The sequence below is a fragment of the Parus major genome, chromosome 1A, assembly GCF_001522545.3.
Source record: "Parus major isolate Abel chromosome 1A, Parus_major1.1, whole genome shotgun sequence".
Taxonomy (NCBI): Eukaryota; Metazoa; Chordata; class Aves; order Passeriformes; family Paridae; genus Parus; species Parus major.
In genome coordinates, this window is record NC_031773.1 from 34,686,225 (window position 1) to 34,708,462 (window position 22,238).

At 37.6% G+C, this 22,238-nt stretch overlaps 1 protein-coding gene across 1 annotated transcript in view; it reads left to right on the top strand.

The window, feature by feature from the left end:
* TRHDE (thyrotropin releasing hormone degrading enzyme) overlaps positions 1 to 22,238 on the top strand; it is a 211,945-nt gene that overhangs the window by 180,504 nt on the left and 9,203 nt on the right. The window contains exons 14-18 of the mRNA XM_015628042.3: positions 1,125 to 1,222; positions 1,714 to 1,821; positions 13,082 to 13,249; positions 13,775 to 13,915; positions 20,291 to 20,372. Of these exons, the coding sequence (XP_015483528.1) occupies positions 1,125 to 1,222; positions 1,714 to 1,821; positions 13,082 to 13,249; positions 13,775 to 13,915; positions 20,291 to 20,372 (597 nt within the window). The remainder of the gene's footprint in view (positions 1 to 1,124; positions 1,223 to 1,713; positions 1,822 to 13,081; positions 13,250 to 13,774; positions 13,916 to 20,290; positions 20,373 to 22,238) is intronic.

The following is a 22,238-nucleotide window of genomic DNA, read 5'->3' on the forward strand; positions in this document are numbered from 1 at the left end:
ATATATGTAGAAGTTAATACATATATAGATATACAGATACACACACATACACATATACACAGTTACCTGATGACATGGAAAATTATTTTTGTAGAACATATACTATGCCTATATGCAAACCATAATGTAAAATGCAGTTGAAATAATTTGCATATTTAGTCTGCTGTTAACTACAAAGAAAAATTCTTAGGAGTCTGCCATTGCTATTTAACTTTTAAACATGGTTGTGCAAGGAAAACACAATTTTAATAAATAAAACCAGTAAAATTCACAACTGGGTGATGTTTTATCACTACTGATGGGAGTTTTGAAAGCTGAGGTGATAGCAGAGGAAATAAAAAGTCTTTTTAGTCAAAGAATAAAGTATCTGGTAGAGAAAGCTGCAGTATGAATCTTCTTTTGTGTTGACATATATACATGCCTATGCATCTGTAATAATAAAATAGATGCTCTCCTATGCAGTTCTGTATATCTCAGTTCTATTTTTCAAATTGGTGAATTCCACTGGAAGAAGATTACAATGACAGTGGTTTTCTTCAAAACTGGTCAGAATATGTAAATGTGTCCTCTGTGTAAAAAGCAGAAGTCAGTAAAATATACCTTGTGCTTATTTTGTTCCTTAAGCACACCAGGAGCCTAAACTTAAAGCACAGTGTCATTAAGTGTACAAAGCTTATTTGCAGCCCCATTGTTATATATTCTGAAGTTAATTGACTGTACTCACATAATGTTTTTGCCATGGCTATGGATATTAAAATAGTGTTCTTTTAAAAGTGATCATGCACAGTTTAGTCAAGATTGGCCACAAAGTAGAAATTAAGCTATTGACACCCTTGTAATTTTTCAGCTGTGCATTGTGACTTCAAAGTAGGATGTAATAAAATTTTGAAATTCATGGATTTTATAACGATATATTGTCTTATACTAGGTATCTAATCAAGATTGCTTCTTACTATAGCAGTGAAGGAAGATTATAAGTGGATAAGTAACTTTGCTAAATTTTTGGAACTGGACATTATTTGAGGGTACAAAGAGAAGACCGAACCTTACTAGTCAGCAGTATTTCAATTTTAAGTAAAATAAATGATTTTTAACGTTAAATATACTTTTCTTTTTCTCCTCAGGAGTATATATTAAGACAAGTGGCATCAATGTATCTGAAGCTTGGATGGCCAACGAACAATTTAAACAAATCACTTGTTCAAGCATCATACCAACATGAGTACTGTTATATTTACTTTTTAATTATTTATTTGTGAAATATAATTACATAAATGCACCCTCCTAAAATTTAATCATGTTTAGCATAAATCAGTCATAATTCCTTAGCTGGGTCACCCTTCCATTTTTTCCTTTCTGGGTTGCAGGGAGAGCAGAAAGATGCTGTGAGATTAATTTTTCTTTCTTCAGTTAGGACAACATGGTTTACTAAGCCCTAACTTAATATCTGACTCCACTGGGTTTCTGAGAACTTGCACCATATGTGACTGCAGAGGTTGGGAAGAGTGCCTAAGTGTAAATGGGGTCTGGTTTTGATCCATGACCTTTCTTTAGTTGTTGCAGGCATTAAACTGACACTGCGATTTGTAAAGCCAGATTCTCTTTGATATGTTGCCCAACTACTGTTTGCTGTCACTGTTATAAGAATAGTTTTTTGTAGACATTGAAACACATTTGTTAATGCAGCCTTATTGGTTTTTTTAATTTGGACAGAGAGTTGCGTCGGGAAGTCATCATGTTGGCCTGCAGCTTTGGGAATAAACACTGTCACCAGCAGGCTGCAACGTTAATCTCTGACTGGATTTCTAGCAATAGGAACCGGTAAGTGGAGCTGAAATGTGTGTCTCACATTTCTCCTACTGAGAGGCAGTACAGCTCTTCCTTTTCTGCCTGCCCTGTCTGCTGTGCCCTGTTTTGCAAAGGTTTTTTTTTTTACAGGAGGAAGAAGAGGCTGCTGGCTGTCATTTAAAAATGTCTGTGGGGCTTCAGAATGAATTATTTGACTTTGCATATGAGTTGGTGGAGGGGATCTGCCCACTCCTGATAAATTACTGTTGGATAATTCTATGCTAGAAGATGAGAAGATGGGTTTTAAGGATGGATTTAAAGAAAGAAAGATGAGTGAACACCATCTTGTCAGATATTCATGAAACCTGTGTTGGGGTAAGAGAGCAGAAGGTGCTAAACATTTAAAGAAGTGAGAGAGGTTAGAGACAGAAGGACTGAGAAGTAAGGAAGGAGATGTGTTGAAAATTAATGTAATTCAGGAATACATGGAGAAGCTCATGTAGGGTTTCAGAGAGCAGATAATATTAGAGCTGATGCCTTGAGCATCAGCAGCACTGTAGTGGTTTGACAGCAAATATGTTAAGTTAGGCTGTCAAGACACAGGTTTATTCAGCTGAGGCAAAGGGACATGGATAGTGTACGAAGTTTATCTTTTAAAGGAAAGCATCTAAGAAATATGAAATAACTGATATTTCAAATATTTAAGTATGTAGTGATCTATGGACAATGAGATGAGTGTAGAGTATAGGTTAGGACCACAACTACTTTAGAAAGAATAGTGGATTTTCTGATTATGTGAAATATTTGCACTGTACACATTTGTACATGGCATGATATTTTGGTTTAAAAGAGAATATTTTACTTTCAAATACAAAAGAAGAAGAAGATAAGAGAAAAAGTCTCTCATTTTTAGTTGCAGTCTTGTATTAGCTCAGCAAAACAATCAGATCTCTGTAGCCATACAAGCAAGCAGGATTTTTCAGAGAGTTCTTGGACTTGTTGGTGTTTGTTTGCAATTAATTTATCTCTGTCTGTCTTTGTAATCTTTAAAAATCCTTTACAGGCATACCCAGTTACATAAGTATCCAAGGGTGTTTTAAAACCAGCCATGAAGGGAAATTATTTTCCTATATGGCTTTGAAACTTCTGGGAAAAAAATAGCTTGAAACTATGACTATGTAGCTTTAAGTAAGATGTGTGTGAGGTGGAGGGTTTTCTTGTGTAAGGTGATACCAGATATATTTACTATGAAATACATACCCCAGGGTTTTATATGAATTCTTATCATAAGCAGCAACAATCAGTATGAAGCTATTCAAAGAGGCAGTTAAAGAGAAAGAATCACTGGAAACAGTCTGCAAAAGTAATTTACTTAGATATTCATTTGCAAAATTAGTTAATCAAACCTAGCATTACCTATTAGCATGCACAGCAGTAGATTATTCAGTGTTAAAAAAGCTGTCACCCTGCAAAGCTACCTGCCTGTGTCTTTCCAATAGGATTAAGAAAGGAGGCATCAGAAAAGAAAAAACATAACAAAACACGAGCTTATTGCTCTGCTAACAGTAGCAAGAGAGAAAAAGAATAAATTTAAGGAGTTGTCTGAAGATTCATCTTAGCCTTTCAATGGGGCCATTTTGGTAGCAGAAGATTGTGGTTGCCAGCATATGATGAGTATTATGATAAAAGCACCACAGCAGGGCAGAGGAGAATAGCTACTAAGTTAAAGCAATATGTTTCTCAAAGGAACTGCACAGTTTTGAAAAATGGCTGCAGCAAATAATATAATTACAGAATAGAGATTGACAGACAGCCGATAAATAGGGGAACAATTGGCAAAGAAGATAGAGACACAGTTTCATTTATTTTTTAAGATTGTAGGATTTGTTCAGTCCCTCACTCCAGAATTTCTCAGTTTTCTCAGAGCAGTCTCACATCCTGAATGTAACTAATATATGAGCAAAACTCATTTCCTATCTACTTACATTGAAACAACATTAAAAAGACTACCACTAATAGCAGGTCAGTAAGCATAAAATCAGCTTTTGTTTCACAATAACAGCATTTGCAGGGTATGTCAGCGTTGTCTCAGGAATGTTCAGATCCTGTTGAATCAGGCCTATCCTGTAGCACCTTTACTCAGTTTAAGCTAACTTGGACTGAAACCTGAAAGTAAAGCAAGGGCTCTTTTCCCGGCTTTTTTACCAAGAAACCAATGATTCCACAATCAGGACTCAATTAGCATGGTGTTTGAGTTATGCTTCTGCCTCTTCTAGCACTTCAGAGACAGTAACTAGCTCAAGTGCAAAGGGCAAGCAGATAAGTACAAGATATATGCAGAGAGCACATCTAAGAGGTGCCATTTTCTGTTCTTTCTCATCAATCAAGTGTTTTGCTCAGTTTGATGCCCTTAACAGCTGTTTGTAAATTTGCTGCAAACAGCCTCCTCAGAACCTGTAAGATTCTCTCAAAGCTTGTTTCCTCACAAAGAAGGAAAAACTCATGTTGCTCCTCTTTCTCTAGACTTCTCTGACAACAGTGAGAAAAGTGACAGATACAGAAACTCTATGTATCCTTGCCTATTCCATTCCTTATCAGCAATTACTATAAATGGTCTTGGGTTTGCCATTCCCTCTTCTGAAAAAGAACCATGTAATTGACTGATGATTACAGAAAGCTTGGTTTTGGTGGGTTTGCATAGCTAGAGCACAAAAACAGAGTTCCAGAGAGCTGAGAGATTTTTTTTTTTATATAGATGTAATTTGAGTGTTTACTGTGACAGTAAAAATAAAGGCTAATTTGAGACATATCCACCCATCCCATCCCAGAAACTTTATTCTGGAAGATGGCACAAGTTTTTCAAAGCAGTAGAGACAATGGAGAATTAGGTTTGTGTCTCAAGATTTATTGAAAATTGCTGAAAACTAAGTCAGTATTAAATTAAAATGTGATATTAAATACCACATAAATGCACAGTTGGTAAATCATATAAGGGAGGTTTTTGAAGCCCTGGCAGTTACTGCATTAAACTCATTGAAGTTGAGATCCTATAACAGAGAATGTGCTATTAATAGAAAGGAATTGCTGAAGAAATGCTAACATTCATAATTTTTTTAGCCACATTTTTAATTTATTACTTTTTAGAAGTTCTGTTGAAATGTTTTTTCTGTTTTATTTGTAATATTTAACTTTGGATAAAGTTTCAGGTAGTACAATAATATCTAACTCTGTTTTACTGGCATATGTTTACAATTGCTGTTGTTTTTAGTAATTACATTTAATCTGCTAAATCCAGAAATGAATTACCATCTACTTTTCACAATAAGAAAGTGAAGTAATCATGATACCAGATACTGTTCATATTTTGTAATTATATACTCTTTACTGCACAACTACTTTGCCACTGTTCACTAAGTAAAATAATAGTCATTCTTAGCACAAGGCCAGAGGTCCTCTTTATATTTTACTGTTTGAAAAAGCCATTAGATTTCCAACTATAGTGCTGCAAAGTTTCTTCAGGAATTAGTGAAAAAAACCAACTTATATGTGATCTACAACACTAGCCTCTGTGCATGAAAGCGGAAGTCGGCTGGGAGGCTGTGAAGAGTCAAATTTCTAAAGTGATTTAGGTATTGCTTCATTTTTGGATGGCTGGCCCATAGGGCAGAATCAGACACTCAGAGTTACGCTTCCTACTGGGGGATTTGGGGGCCTGTAAAAATGCAGCTGGCAGCAGCCACTGTGCTATGAAGAGCCTCTTAACATGAGATTCTGAAGTGTGAGTGGGCCCTCTTGGGGTCCAGCACTACAGGTAGTAGGAAAGATACATTTATCAAATGAATACATAAATGGCAATTGTAGAGTATGGGGGTCCTTGCAAAAGATGCCTTTCCATATTGTCACTAAAGCAGGAAAAGGACTGCTCCTTTTCTTTCCCAGCCCAGCTGGCAGAGAGGCTGCTTTTCAACAGCATTTCAAACAGTAGTGCTGAGGTTCCAGCAGTTCGCTGTGCTTTGGTTTAGTCCCTTGGCCCTGTATCTGCCAATGCAGAAAGCAAGCCTGATGACCTCTCTGTGAGATGTTTGGGACAGTATTAAGATGCTGCAGCACACTTTGCTCCTCTAGCTTCAGCTCAGCCACTGGAATCTTTTTCACTAGCAAGAGAAATGATACAGCTTTTCAGTCTAAAGATGAGAGAGCATTCATCTGAGGGAAAAGGGGCTTCAGTACCTGAAATACCAGAAATACTTAGTGTGCAAGGGGCTTTAGGTGGTATTGCTCATGGCCACCTTTTCAGGGCAAAACGCAACAGAAAAAAAAAAAAGCATAACTGAGAAAGAAATTTGCTTGTACAAGGAGCAAACCAAACACATAGCACCAGAAACAGAAGAGACTGTGAAGAAGGACAGTCTTGTTTTGCTGGTTTAGGAATTGATATATTTTAATTCTTGCAGTTGTTAAACAAATGGTCATTATTTCTTTCTACTGAAGATCTGAGGTTAGACCTCAAAGTAGGTCTTGCAGTGTTCTAATCAATGACTTTAAGTATTTTTACTCTTTTTTAAATGGTTGATTGCTTAAAGGGCTATATTTATTTCTGACTTGATGGTGATATTAAAACAATAATTTTCACATTTTTAAATTGGGATATAGACTGCTCCTGTATTAGAACAATGGGAACCCTTGAAACTTTCATGTTGATGTTCAGAGAAATATGAACAGAGTAGAAAACATACAACCATGTGGAAATTTCCCTTGTAGTTTGAGAACGTAAAGTTAACTGGGATTCAGTCAACAGCAGAATGTTGTACAAGAGAAGCCACTGTTGGCTGAAAATAGAGATGTTTGCTTCTACCCTCATTTGACTGAGCTCATCCCTGTGAAGCTTTCATGTATGAAGAAATACATTATTCACACTCCTTAGATATAACAGCACTGTGGTTCAGCCTAAAAAATTAACAAAATTACCATTCAATGCCTGCCTGAGCTTAATAATCAGCCTTGTTAACCCCTTTAACCTTCACTGCATCTATTCTGAAAGAAAAACATGTTTCTAAGAGGATTAGCATTTTCAGACTTCTTGCCTTGAATAGGTTGAGTAAACATGTATTTCTGAAGTTCAGGAAAGAATGCATGGAGAGCTGCTGTATGTAGACTCCTGACAGGCAATAATAGGGGGGTAATATTCAAATAGACACCATGATGACTCAAAGAATAACTTACCCATAGACATGAGCATATTTTTGCAGACATCTCTGTGGGTGCAGGCACAGTTATCTTTCAGCTACTCTTACCATACATCAGCTGCAGGTTGCCACATATACATCTCTGCTGGCAAAGTTGACTGTGGATGTATGCTTGCTTGGGGCAAAGTTAAACAGGGTGATGTTAATGTGAATATGTGACAGAGCTGCTTTGATTTAAGACAGCTGATTTTGCATTCAGCAGAAAAAGGAGTACTTGTATTCTGATTCTGTTAGAGCTGTGGTGACACTGTTCTTCTGCTGGCATGCAGCACTGAACAGTGGGAGATGATAGTATTGCATCAAACACAGTTATGTGCAGATGTTCTGTGAGATGTTACTGGACCTATTGGAAGATCCCAGCTAGGCATAATCATTTTTCTTTGCTCTGATTTTAAACTTCTTTAGAAACTTAGCCATTGCTATTTATTGCTGTCTTTTATATGGAAACAAAGTACCTTAATTAATTGTCTTAATACCCCTAGAAAACTTAAATGCATTTCACTGAGACTGATGTCATATCACTTTGAGGTGATTTTAGCTTTAATGCAGTATTTACTATTACTCTTCTGTCACAAGCACTCTGATCAGTTTTGATGATGTTTGCAGTGGGGAGTGCAGGCTGCTACACTGAATTAGGCTAAGCCAACATCCATTCTGTAACCTATGGGTTGATGAAGTTTGACATTTTTCTGTCTTTGTGAATGAGGAGAAGTAGAGTCCGATGGACGATTCTGAATGCAAATGCAGATATTTTAAAACTGTTCTGGTCTAATCTTCCAGATTGTTCTGAGAAATCTTGGAGTGCAGAAGTGGGGCCATGTTATAGGACCAGTGAGAGCTTCAAATTTTGGCAACAGTTTTAGTTTAAGAAATCATTCTGGCCTGCAAGTAATAAGGATGGCAAATCAGTTCTATTTTAATAAAATTAATTATTTATTAAACAGATAGGAGGTAACAGGCAAAATATCTTAATCAGAGTTACTTACTGCACAGTATAGAACGAAAAGGAACTACTAGTAGATTACAGCATGACATAAGCCAGTGCACGATATCAAGATACCTATATTAAAACTAGCAGAAGAAATAGTATTGATTAGGAGTCAAATGTAACTTACCAGCAAAATTATGATTCCTTCAATCCCTGTGGGAGTAACTGGGAAGCAGGCATCTCTACTCATGGGAAAAACTCCACACATTTCCATGAAATGCATCGAGCATTTCTGCTTTGTGAGAGTTTGGTGTAGTTTTTATATTTTGTAAAGTGAGATGTCTGTCAGTGAGAAATCCAGCTTATCTCCCAGATCTCACGTCGACATTAAGATGCTTATTGGCAGTTGGGAGATGCCAGACCAGTGTTAAAACCCCATGGTGCCAAAATAACTCTACAAGAGAGCTGTTCCTGTTTCAGTTATCTTACTGGTCGACAGGCAACGGGTAAGCTCTTGTGAGGGGTAAGATGTCCTGCTACAGGCCAGAGATCACTGAAAAGAGAGTTAGAGGTGAATTTTCCTGTTCTGTTTGTGGGTTTCAAGTCAGAACACCTTCGTGTGTTGTTTGCATTACAAATGAACAACTTTTGGTTACTAAGTAATGAAATCAGGATCTTACATCTCTGCGTGCTAATACCAACCTTATCTAATTTTTTAAAGTATAATAATGTAGATATGGGCTTTTTCGGTTACTTCTGTTTGCCATTTCACTTCTGTCATGATGCTGTGATGGTTAGGAACATTGGTTTATCATAATATTTTATCATCTTAAGAAAGGTGTAAATAATGAAGTAAATGTCTTGAATCACATAATTTCAAGGACAATGATAAACCAACAAGCCAAATTTGTGAGTCATGAACCTCCACACTTACTTATGCAGATTTTGTGTTTTCTCTACAAGGAATAATGGATTCATGTCCATCCACCTGCCTGAGTTGTCAGTGTGCTTACTTGGCTGCACTTTAACAACTCAGTGGAAATGCCACCAGAAAAATAATTGTGTGTATAGGAGTGTGTTGCATGTCTATAAACAAAACTCCCCATAGAACTGAGGGAGTAGTAGTAAATAACAAGTTACCATTTATTAATTGAAGTTATTTCAACAAAATCTGGTTTAGGTGATAAAAAACCAAAAGTTCTTCCAAACAAGCTTTTTTTCTTTCCTTTTCCTCCTCCTTTATTTCTGTATCTAATTACTTGTGGTAGATAATCTTATTTCTGTGTTTCACATGGACACAGTAGTGCTACTGTCTTCCAACAACTTAGAAATGTGCTTAAGTTTTACCGCCTACATGAGTATTTGTGTGAACATGGCCAACAGGTTAATTACTTTTGTTAGCTTCTTGGAAGAGGCACTGGGTTCTTTCAAGGGATTGATGCCTAGCAGCTATTTTTGGAAATTGTTAGCAGCAAACATGAAAAAAATGAGAGCTATTTTAATTTTTTTCACACATGAGTGTCTGATAAATGTAAAAAATTAAAGTGAATCCCTTCTTCTGTGTTTGAAACCCCTAGAAGTTTTAATTACTGAAAAAAATCAGGCATAGCTATTCATGCATTTTGAAATGTTTCTGGAGCTTTGCCAGGTAATGTAAGCCAATGTTGCTGAAGTGATTTACTAATTAATAGGTTGTTACAACATTTGAGTAGAATCTTGCACTCAAGTCAATAAAACTTAAGGAGGAAGAAAACACTGTTGAGTGTATGAGTTAATCAAGGACTTAGCACTCTGAAAGACCATCTGGGTCTAAACAGAGAGAGGACTTCATCTTGTAAATGATAAAGCTGAGTATTATGGGGCAGCTGTGGTTATGGTTCAGGCAGTGTTTTTACCTTCTGACTTCTGTGTGTCACCACAGTAAAATGACCCTATATGCACTGATTATGGATTAGCAGTAATTAATTTGAAATCCTTAGAATTTAGATAGATTAGTCTCCAATTTTCTCATTCAGGGATGATCTCTCCACAACTATGCAAAACAATAGATCAGAAACAACCATATTTTTGTTGCAAAACTGTCCAAAATTGACAAAGGCATATCTACTCAGAGATACTTTTTGCCACAAAGAAGTATTTCACTCATTACTCAGTCATTAAAATCAGTGTTGAAGAGCTTAACTATGCTGGTTGCATGCTCACTTGTGGGGGATGTGCAGTAGGAGTGGGAAGGAGCAATAGAGTAACCATCACTTGAGGGATGATGTATTCTCTGCCAGCCTCTGTCAGACGTATGTAATACCTGAAACTCAGGAGCACAGGACAAGAACTGTGCATAGCTTTGCCCCAGATGCCTTGAGTAGCCACATCCTCAGTTAATGTCCCCTGAATCTGAGGTGGGACAGGCATCTGAATGTCAAGCCCATCACAGCTCTGTGGCTGTGTTTTCAAAGGGGAGTACTGCCCTGTCTCTTTAGACCTGGTATGTGCTATGGCAGAGGATCATCCCCTCCTCTTTCTGTGTGATAACACCAGCAGCATGACTCCTGGAGTTTGTAATAGAGAATGGGAGTAGAACATTTGGGATTGAAGTTTTTAAAAATATGCTGTATGATACTCTTCTTTGTAATAGAATCTGTATTACAGATCTGCCAATGAATTACTAATGCTTCATTCTTGTTTCTTATCTGAGCCTTGTAACCTATTAAACAAGATTATAAATATAGTCATCAACAAAAATAGGCTTAAGTTAAATGTTAAATTGTTGCAAAAATAAGAATAATGTTCGTGATTAATTTTCTTTGTCAAATGGCACCCTAAATGGTGTTGAAACTTGTTACTTAATCAAAGAACTGTCTAAACTGTGTGCATTTACATTTTAAAGAATTGGAACACAATTTCCCCAGAAGATAAATAATTATGGTCCAATTTTATAAGTGTATCTTCAATTGTTAGAACATACTTTAAATAGGAGCAAATATGTACCAATTAATTATGACTTAGAACATTATTTTTAGCTCATTGTAGAGCCTTATAATTCACTCACGAAAAAAAGAAATCCCTGTAAAGGCACAGCACGATTTTAATTAATTTTTTTGTAACTGTTTAATTTTTAACTTTTTCTCCCAAAGTGTTTAATTTTTAAATGAGCTCGGCTAGCCACATATTTCATTCTCACCATCTTATCTCTAATGCAAGAAAAATAAAGTTAAATAAATTGGATCAGTATTCAAATTAAAGCCATTTAAAGTGATGCTCTTAAACGTTTATTTTTATTCTTCTGAAGTATCCATCAATCATATTAGCTCTTTTAAAATGAGAGCAGCCTTGAAGGCACAGATGAGGTTTTACTGACAACTGGATATGTTCTGCAGTGTTACAACCCAAGCAGTACCAAAATAATGGTAATTTTATTCACTTGATTTGGTTAATACAAGGGGCAAATGCATCCACATGCTGATCTAGTGCCTTGGAACTGCAATTTTCCCGGAACCTATAATAGTAAAAAACTTGTAGACTGGAGAGATTTCAGCTATTTAGATAATGATAGAATATGTGCCCAAAATGACTGGACGAGTAAGAAAGCAAAAATCCCCACAAATGGACAAAATTCAATTAGTGGACTCTCTCTAGGGTCAATAGTTAAAGAGAAATTACTTTGGGGATATTTTGGGGATATTCACATTTTCATACACAATTTTCATTTCCACAAGAGGAACCCCTGGTCTACAGTGCTGATTGCAAGCCTCTCACAGGAGTATTTGTAGTGTTTTGTAGCTGTACATTTTGTAGTTTCTGAAGGTGAACATTTTAAAAGAAGTATTTATGGTCAATGTCTTGGTTTGTAGGGTCTAATTTTTTTTTCACATTGTCCTCATTACTTAGCTTATAGGTGCATACCTAAAACCTTCCCTGGAGCAGTTGATTGGATGACATTGATTAGATCTGCTGCAGCACTGCCAGTATACAACTACTGATATGGGGGCAGTAGAGTTTTCTTAGCAAGGAAAATGGTGATGTGTAGGCTATAGTCATGGGATCAGCTCTGTCACCTGTCATCAGGTCTCCTTCCTTCCCAGAGATGCAAATGATCCTGTGCTTACTGACTACACTGCTGCTAAAATTGCTGGTGTTGGCCCTTAGAATGTAAATTAATGGACTAGCTGGGAAAGTCCATTGAATTGATATGTTTTATTGTAAATTTTGAAAACTGTAAACATCACAAATGAGGAGTGCTGTCTGTTCTGGGGTTAGCCATCCACTTGTAGGCACATCTGCTGCTGTGTCTGTACTAGCCAAACACAGAGTGACAGTCCCTCCAGCCCACAGTTCTACCTGAAGTAATGGGACAGTGGTACAAATGTTTCAACTTCTATGCTTTTATAGGAAACATAAGCAAAGTAGGAAATTGAAAACCCAGCTGAGACCTTTTTAGAAGAAAACTGTACATATGCACACACTATACTAGGTCTGAACTTGGTCATTTAACTGTAGTTTGAGTTGATACTAATTTAGCAGTAATCACAGCTCTCAACCATCCCATTGCACAGCTCGTAGTACTGGTATTATATGCTGAAAAAAGAAAGAACAGATCTTTCTGTTTTTCTCCACTCCCAACAATATCATGTGTAAGTATCATTGTCAGAGCACATCCTTTCTTATATATTACTATATGAAGATGAAGCACTTTCTAGCACAAGCAAGGAGGAGTTTCTGGCTGCTCAGGTCATGTTGTAAAGCAGTGAAAAGGACAAGAAGAGCAGATTTGGCACAGAGCCCAGCAACAGAGTGATAAGATCCCCTACTAATTTGGGAGCCTATGTTACCTGTAGGTTATGTGGCACATTATGACTTGATGAACTACATGACCATAATTTATAGTCTCCTGAAAATGTGACAGCATTATGAAGAGAATGGCAAGCATGTGTTACCCTTTGGAAAGCCCATTAGGATGGCCTTGGGGGATGCTAGTGGCAATAAAGAAATGCAAATGTTATTTAAAAAAAACAACACATTACTGTTGGACAATAATTTTGAAGTCTCAGAAATTATCCTCCTTTGTATCCAATATCAGGAGGCTGCTTATTTACCACAATCCTATTACTGATTTCTTTTTTAGAATACCTCTCAATGTGAGAGACATTGTCTACTGTACAGGAGTTTCACTGATGGATGAAGATGTATGGGAGTTCATTTGGATGAAATTTCATTCTACCACAGCAGTCTCCGAGAAGAAAATACTATTAGAAGCCTTAACTTGCAGTGATGACAGAAACTTGCTCAACAGGTAAAAAATATTCCATATTTGAATCTGTTGCTAATAATCACTTCAACAGTTATGGATCAGCACTTGCACTTTCATCTTAAGAAAGAAATTTGTGTTTCAAGTACAGGCTTACTGTCTGTATAAACCATCTTTCACTTTTGCATCAATGCATATGAAAATTTACATGTACTACCTTTTCAATTCTAGATTTTCCTTTGTTCATTGGAAATGTTTAAAATCCTGTAATTATTATTGGGGTTTTTTTGTTACTGTGTTCTTTATTTACCATATCTTGACCAATCTGATCTTAAAGATTTTATAAAAGTGCACATGTAAAGTTGCAATCAGCTTTTATTGAAATAATTTTACATCAAGATTTTTCTGATTCATAAATGTGTCCAGTCCTTGGAATCATAAAAATAAACCACTGAACTCACTTGGAGACTTAAATAATTTGGAAATGATCTTTTTTTCCCAAGAATTTTCTGATGGACTGATGTTAGACAATGTGTTCATGAAACTAAATATTCTTGTTTCTCCCACTAGACTTTTGAATTTGTCTCTCAACTCAGAAGTTGTCCTGGATCAGGATGCAATTGATGTGATAATCCATGTAGCTCGAAATCCACATGGAAGGGATCTTGCTTGGAAGTTTTTCAGAGAGAAGTGGAAAATACTAAATGCTAGGTAAAGATAAAAATTCTTAATTTATTTTCATTTTCTTATCTTGACATAATTGGTGTAAGTATCGTATAGGTGTGTATTTATATAAGTTCCTGAATCTAGTCCATTCTCTTTTAATCCATAAATGGAGATGTCTCTAAATATGGAATACCTACATATGAGTCATAAATGCATTTATTCATGGATTATCACACACACGCATAGAGACATTTGTCTCTTAGCAATCATCTGTATATATATTAGTGTATTGTGTCTATGCTTATGATAATGAATTCTATCTATATGTCAAGTGCTGCAGTTCTGTTTTTATATAGATAAAAAACAGCAGTTCCCGAAGGAATTTTTCTGATTTAAAGTCTGATAGAAAAAATAATCTTTTCAAAAATATGACTTCAGCTGTGGGAAAAATGCACCTTTTCAAACATTTCCATTTTCAAAAGGATGTTAATATAGTGTCATCCCCTTTCTTTCCATTCAGTGTTTCAGGTGAGTTTCAAGTAATAGAGGAGCAACATTTTGAATTAAGAATAGATTAACAGAAAGGACACAAGGTTGCTCCTTACACCTGCTTCTCTTTCTCTTTGAACAAGTGCTACATGCTCCTACTCTGAAGCCCAGTCCACATTTGAAAATCCGTTTTGATGAAGATTTTGATATTAATTCAATGAGTGACAAATTTCTGTAGTTCTTTAGGGACAGCCTGAGGGCCTGAAAGATTGCACAGCAGCTCATCTGATACTGACAGATTAAAAAGGACTACAACTTGGATGAGGTTCAGATTCTCAAGGCAGGTGTCCAAGATTTTAAGGCATCCCATGCCAGGTCACACCTTTGGTGTTGGCAGTGAAGGCATTGCAAATCTGTTCCATTCTGGACTTGTGAGGAGTCAACTGTTGTACTACATAATATTTGAAACAGAATATTTAAGATGCTGTATTTAAACAACTAAGTCCCAGTGCCCAATGAATACAGGTGCAAACTTCCTATAGGTTTCACAGCATCAAAATAAGAGTAAAACTGAGACACTGAGTTTTAGTTTTCCTAAAAATTCAGAAAGCTGTTTTGGATAATACTTTATAGTATAGTGAGATTTTAGAAAAAGTTCATCTGGGAAAATAGGTTTGAGCTGGAATTAGTTTTGGAAATTTATACTGCAGGAGCATACTTTTTGAAAGTAATTTCCAAAAAAGCTCCAAGAGTGCTGAGGAGTTTAAAAATCAAGAATTATCTGCTTTTGGTGTGATTATTCCAGGAACTGGACTTTTACACAGAAAGTGGATGGCAGATATATTACTATTATGCAACCCAGTGCAGATAGCAAATGATTTTTCAGGTTCCTCCAGGGATTTATCCAGAGTTTAGGCATAAAGCCATCACAATCTGTATTGCTACAAACACATATGCTGTAGTTGTGTCCTGACTTAGTAAGTATGTTTATCTGGCAAACTGGCTAATACCTGTGATTTTGGATGTGGACAACATTAACCAGTATAGACAAGTATTAAATATTTAACAAACTATGCCACATGCCAGATCTTTTGGGTGTTACAATTTTAAATAGAATCTGGATTGTATTTATTTCACTTCCTTGGAATGCATCACTGTGCAATCTAAATTCATAACAATCATCAATGACCTGTTATCGTCCTTTTTTTTTAAATGAGAGAATAACAGAGAGTTTGTAATTTTTCTCAACACTGTCTTTGTCTTACTGTCATTCACTTTGTTCTCCCAACATAAGTTAGAGCCACCAGAAAGAATGTAGCAGTTGATTTTTTTCTAAAGTGGCATCCAGTTGAGTTTCTGTTGATCACAAAAAGATTCACTGCAGTGAAATGAAATAGTTAATGCAAGCTGTACATATGTGTTATATATTGAAAATAACATTGGTTTATAATCATAGATTAGAATCTTTTAGATGAGACTGAGAGAGAATAGAATCAGTCTAATTAATACCTTGCCCCTTACCTGTTCAGTGAAATAGTGACATGATAGCATGCAGGGTCCTACACCTGGGTCTTGGCAGTCCCAGCCACACCCACAGGTTGGACAGAGAAGTGATTTGAGAGCAGCTCTGCAGAGAAGGACTTGGGGGTGATGGTTGATGAAAATGTCAACGTGATCTGGCAATGTGCCCTCACAGCCCAGAAAGCCAACCCTGGGCTGAATCCAAAGCAGTGTGGTCATCAAGTCAGGGGAGGGGATTCTCCCCTCTACTCTGCTCTTGTGTGACCCTACCTGGGAGCTGTGTAAAGTTCAAGTACCCAGAGTATGAAGGACTTGGAACTGTTGCAGCAAGTCCAGAGGAAGGTCATAAAGTTGGTAAGTGGACTTTATGGTACCTCCCCTACAAGGATAGGCTGAGGAACTTGGGGCCGTTCAGTCCAGAGAAGAGAAGGCTGTATGGAGACCTAATAGCAATACTCCAGTATCTGAAGGGGCCTACCATGAAGCCAGAGAGGGAGTCTTCCTCAGGAACTGTAGTGATAGGACAAGGAAGAATGGGTACTAATAGAAGATGTAAGTTAGTTATTAGGAGGAATTTTTTTACTCTGAGACACGGGAACTGGTTGTTCAGGGAGGTTGTGAATGCCCCACCCATTGGCAGGATTCAGAGCCAGGTTAGATAAGGCCTTGAGCAACTTGGTCTAGCAGGAGGTATCCATGCACAAGAAGGGGTGGGGGTTGGGATGGGATGATCTTTAAGGTTTATTCTAATCCCTTAATGTTCTATGATACTATGTTCTATTCTGTGCTTCTGATTAACCACTACTGCATTTTTAAAACATAAGCTTTATTTTGGAATTACGGTTCAAGAAGAACATGCATGTCTTGGAGTGAGAGCCAAGGACAGTCACAAAGGTGATATGATGGCTATATAACATAGTATCTGACCTATGAAGACAGTCTGAGAGAGTTGGGAATGTGCAGCCTGGGGAAGAGAAGGTTCTAGAGATATTTTATAGCACCTTCCAGTACATAAAGGGTCCTTACAGGAAAGCTGAAGAGGGACTTCTTATAAAGCCATGTAGTGATGAGGGGAAAAGGCTACAAACTGACGAGGGCAGGTTTAGATTAGATAATAGGAAGAATTCCTTTACTGTGAGGGTGGTGAGGTGGTGTTGGATAGGACTTTGGGCAACCTGGTCTAGTGAAAGGTGTCCCTGCTCATAGCAGAGGGATTGGAACAGAATGATATTTCTAACCCCAGCCGTTCTAGGATTCTACGATTCAAGTTGATTTTGTCCCAAGGCATTCTTTTTCTGCAATTATAATTTATTACTTAATTTTATTCAAAATTAAAATACTTTGTATCAAACATTAATTTAATAAAGTGATATCTCAGTGATATTTTCAATTTAATTTAGTATAAAAAGTGTTGATGTTTCAGATAGTAAAGTGAAATAGCTGAGGAGGATTAAGTTATGTTTCCTCTTACTTTTAAACACAGCATGTCAAGGAGTTAGAATTACCCCAAAATATTGTTAATCCTTCATATTTTTACAGGATGCTTATATTCGCATTGTCCAGTATATATTAATGATCTATAAAGTCTTCAAAGTCACTCATATAATTTGCACAGGTGACTTAAAAACTGAGGTGCCTAACAAGTCTTTAGTAAGAAATCTGTGTAACTAAGACTGCTACAGCTCTGAAAAAGAGAATTGAAAATACTATGCTTGGCTTCATGTTACCTGAGCATGCACTACCTTGTCTCCTAAAGCATTTTCATCCTGTGAGCACATGTCTGTGTGTGAAAATTTAATACATCAGCTGCCTATAAGAATTACTTCATTCTCAAGTGCTGAATCATTTGTCAGCATTTGGGAACTTGACAGTATTTGGGAAGGCATTTATATCTGTCCAAAGTAAATGGACTATGCTGCCTCTAGAGATTGCACAAGTGCAAAGCCTGTACAAATGTGGGGCACTGAGAGGTTTACATCTGCAGTAGGAAAGGTGCAGTGGAGAGTCTGTGTCTCCAGAATGTTTCCAGGAATTTCAGTGGTGGTTTTTCTGGTTCTGGTGTGCTGTTGTCTTTCCTGTCAAGGGTGAGAAGACTGACACTTGTAAGACCAAACACTTTTCCTATTTATTCTTATGTTTCACACCTGCAAAATACTATTTTGGAAGGTGACTCTTCTAGCTTTTTTGCCAGCAGAGCTTCTATAGAAATTGCTGTAAATGACTGACTTTTTACCAAGTAGACATAATGGGCAGTAATCAGCACAGGTATGCATGAAGGTATCATTTTTAGTGCAAAGAATTCTGTTACTTCTTGTTTGCACTGTGGTGGCTACAGTAGACTAAGAAAAATAAAATCCCTGAAGCAGTTTTTATGAGGTTGCTTGTCTAAAGTGGATTGGTAACCTTATCAAAATACCCCGTCAAGAGAAGCTTCCAGTTTTCCAAACAGTCAATTATGTCTGAGACTGTAATAATAAAGGACTTTGTTAGAAAGCCTAAATGTGCTTAAGGTACCATGAAATCCCTACTTCCCATAGTTTGCCTCTGGATGTCTGTATATTCTAGTGTGACTGAAATTTTGGGAAAAGAGATGTACTTGCTGAAATAGCCATGAATAATTCATTTATTAGTGGTCAGGGAGTGGGATTTTTGATACCTCTAACAGCATTTCTCCTCGTAAGAGCTCAAGATAGCAAGCAATATAGCATAAACCTTCCCTAAAACAGAACCTACTCAAAGAGATATTAGTTCCCTTTCCTCCCCATCTTTCTATACCTATTGCTTTGGCTGTCCTTCTTCTCTTTCTTTTTCGTCTTTGAAAGAACTGTGGCTGAGAGTACCTCAACATTTAAGGGTAATCAATTTGGGATTAACAGAGGCAGAACAGAAAGCTGTGACTGTGCCAGTTCATTTCACTTTGAATTTTGAACTCCTTCTATAAATCAGTCTGTAAAAGTGGACAATAAATTGAATTGTTCCCCCAGATGAACATAATTTCAGTAAAGTCTATTGGTAATACTTAAAATTGTCTGACAGGACATCTGGATTCCCTATCTTAAAACCAGTCATGTTCAGATTAGCTAGACACTGCTTTGGACACACATGTAGATATATATAGCTATTTATCAAGTGCCTTTTACTATGCTGAATGACATCTAAATTGACTTACTTCTGGTTTCTAAAGGAATTATACTCTTCATGCTGGAAACTGAAAAAATCCCAAGCCCCAAAACAACAAATCCCACAAACTATTCCAACATGAAATGTAAAATTCAGGGAGAGATCTGGTCAGCAGTGATGTAGTGCTTCATTTGGAGGGTTGAAAAAAACTTGTGGAAAAACAAATGAACAGGAGGAATTGAATGGCCAGTTTCAGAGTAACTGCCTGCCAAAGGTCATTGCTGATTACTTCTGCATATCCTTTAAATATTCCTTCCCAAGCTTTCAAATTTTCATTCCGGGTTGATTCTTTGAAATGTTATGTTGTGGCCCAGGGGATTATTTTAGTAGTATTATTCCTATCAGCATTATTTATTTTAATTACCAGGTACTGGAACAAGAAAATTTGATTCAGTTCAGTTTTTGAGAGACCATTTGTAATGCAGATGAGGTGGATGAATACAAAATGAAGAGAAGGCTGCAGCACATCAAAAAGTCTGATTTAATGGTACAACTTGAAGGGTTCCTCAGAACTATTCTCCATAGTTGCTGCTCTGCTCCTTCATTGGCACCTGTATTTTGAGCTGTATTTTACAGAATCACAGAAAAAACTGAGTTGGAAGGGATCCACAAGGATCAATGAGTCCAATTCCTAATCCTGCAGAGCACCATTCCCAAGAGTCACACTGTGTGCCCAAGAGCACTGTCCAAACACTGCTTCAGCTCAGATAGGTTTGGTACTGTGAGCATTTCCCTTGGGAGCCTGTTCCGGTGCCCAGCCACACTCCGGGTGAAGAACTTGATATCCAGCCTAAACTTCCCCTGACACAACTTCAGGCCATTTCCTCAGGTCCTGCCACAGATCACCACAGAGAAGAGATCAGTGTCTGCCCCTCCTCTTTCCCTCATGAGGGAGATGTAGGCTGCATGAGGTCACCCCTAGTCCGCTCTGTTCCATTAAGCGGGAGGTGGTTTGGTCCTCTCCTCCTCTGGAGCACTCATCTGTGCCTGTAGTTAAACCCATTCTGCTTAATAGCATCTGTCTTAATAATTACAAACATTTCAGCCTAGAAGGAGGTCTCAGTCTAGTTTTTTAGCCTGAAATACCAGTACCCAGTTCCAGTGCTGTTCCCTTGATCCCCCAAAATCAGTCCTGTGCCTTCTCCCTTGCTTACAGAAAATTACTTTCTAATTTTCAGTTTACCTGGCTCTTGCAGTAACTCTCTGTGCATCTTCTCTTTTTCCTTGTAGGTATGGAGAAGCGTTATTTATGAATTCAAAGCTTGTCAGTGGGGTCACAGAATTCCTCAATACTGAAGGAGAACTAAGAGAGGTAATTTTAAAATTATTTTGTCATGTGAGATTGTGTTCAGTGTAATTGGGGAGCAGGGCAGGAACAATAACAAGATTGTCCAGAAACTCTGTTCTCTCTGCTGCTGTTGAAGGCCCAACTGCCTTTGCAACACCAACCTGTTGGGCAGCACAAGGACGAGGAACAGATTGCAAAAACACACGTGTGTAGAGGTGGTGTCAGGAGGGGGATTGTGCAGGCAGTTCTTTGTGCTTGGCTGGATATGAAGATTAGTCTTTTTCTCTTGACTATTGGTTGAGAAACTGAAGATGAGATATTTCTATCATAATTAGCTTGTTCTGCAGAAGGCAGTCCTTGAAAACATCAGTGTTGAAAGTAGAACCTGCCAATGTGCTCTGTGGTTTTCTCTTTCTCACAGTATTTTCCATGTGAGAAAATCTGCTAACTGAATATGCTGATCAAATTACACCACAATAATTTGTACTTCTTATTTATATGGTGTTGTGGTTTACCATTAGCTAAAAAATCACTAGAAAACGTACTCATTTCTTTCTGTGAGATATGGATTAGAAGAAGAGCAAAACAGGTATAAAACTTAAAAGGAATAAAGAAAGTTTATTAACAAAACAACAAGAATAAGAAACCAGAATAAAACTTCCAGAACTCCTTTTTCCCCACTACCCAACCATTCTCCTTGTTCACATGATAACACAGAGACGACAAAACCTGGTGTTTAGAAGTCCCAACTTTGCTATAGTCTTTTCATCAGTCTTTGTAGAGAAAAAGAAGTTCTCTTCTGCTAATCTATGGAGTTTTTCATAATAAAACCATTTTTCTCATGGTTTTCTATTTTTCTGATGCCAGCTGCCTGGAAAACTCTGTCATCAGTTCTTTCCTCCCATTTCACATCACTCTGAGGTGTGTTATGGGTCATGGGTCAAGGGGTGTCATTTTAAGGATGAGTTATTCAAAGGAAAAAGTTCTCTTCATCTGTCTCTGTGACCATCTCTGGAAACAGAAGTTTTCTCTTTGCCACTTAAGGGCCACAAATTTTCAACAACTCTCACTTCTCTGTTTCTGCTCCAGCATCACATAAGATCACAACTACTTCACCATTTTACTCAGCTTTATCAATGAATTACTTTTGCTCCGATACACACTTTGAAATACTCTATTCTCCCTAAAGTACTCTCTCATGAATTAAAGGAGTTTTTTCAGAACACTGTTGTCTGTGCTATCTCCATAGTTTTAGCAAAAGAATATTTCAGCTTATTAAAGCATCTCCTTATTTCTCTCCCCCATCTGAAGCTTAATTTCTTTCTACACCATCTTTGATAGTTTTTGTTGTCTCTTTACCTGTTGATCACTCTCTCTCTTCCCCTGTTTCTCTGGAAAAAAAGGATTAATCTGCAAGTCTCATCTGGGTAATGAAAGGGTTAAAATCTTGCCCAGGCTTTGTAGATTGTTCTGTGATCTCTGCTGGAGCAGCAGCTGGAGTTGTCTGTGATGGGAGATTCTTCATGGCTGCTCTAGAAAGTGTAGTCCTGTCTCAGCCTGCCCGCAGATCAATGGCTTTCTCTCTCCTTACTCTGTTGTCTCTGGTGAAACTCAGCAGCGGCAGAAACTGCAGCCAAGCCAGGGACCGGCCTGGCCTGGCCAGAGCCCAGGGCAAGCCCCGCAGGCCCCATCTCCCAGCCCGGAGCCGCTGGGCCCAGCACAGCCCCCACCCGGGCCACATGGCCTGGGCAGGGAACGGGAGGCCAGCTGGAGCTCTGTTACCTTTCACAGCCAGGAAACAAAGAGACAGATTCCCAGGCTAAGGTCTTTAGGTGGTGTTCATAGGTTGATCTCGCTTTTCAATGGTCAAAACTACTGTCAGTTCTCAGA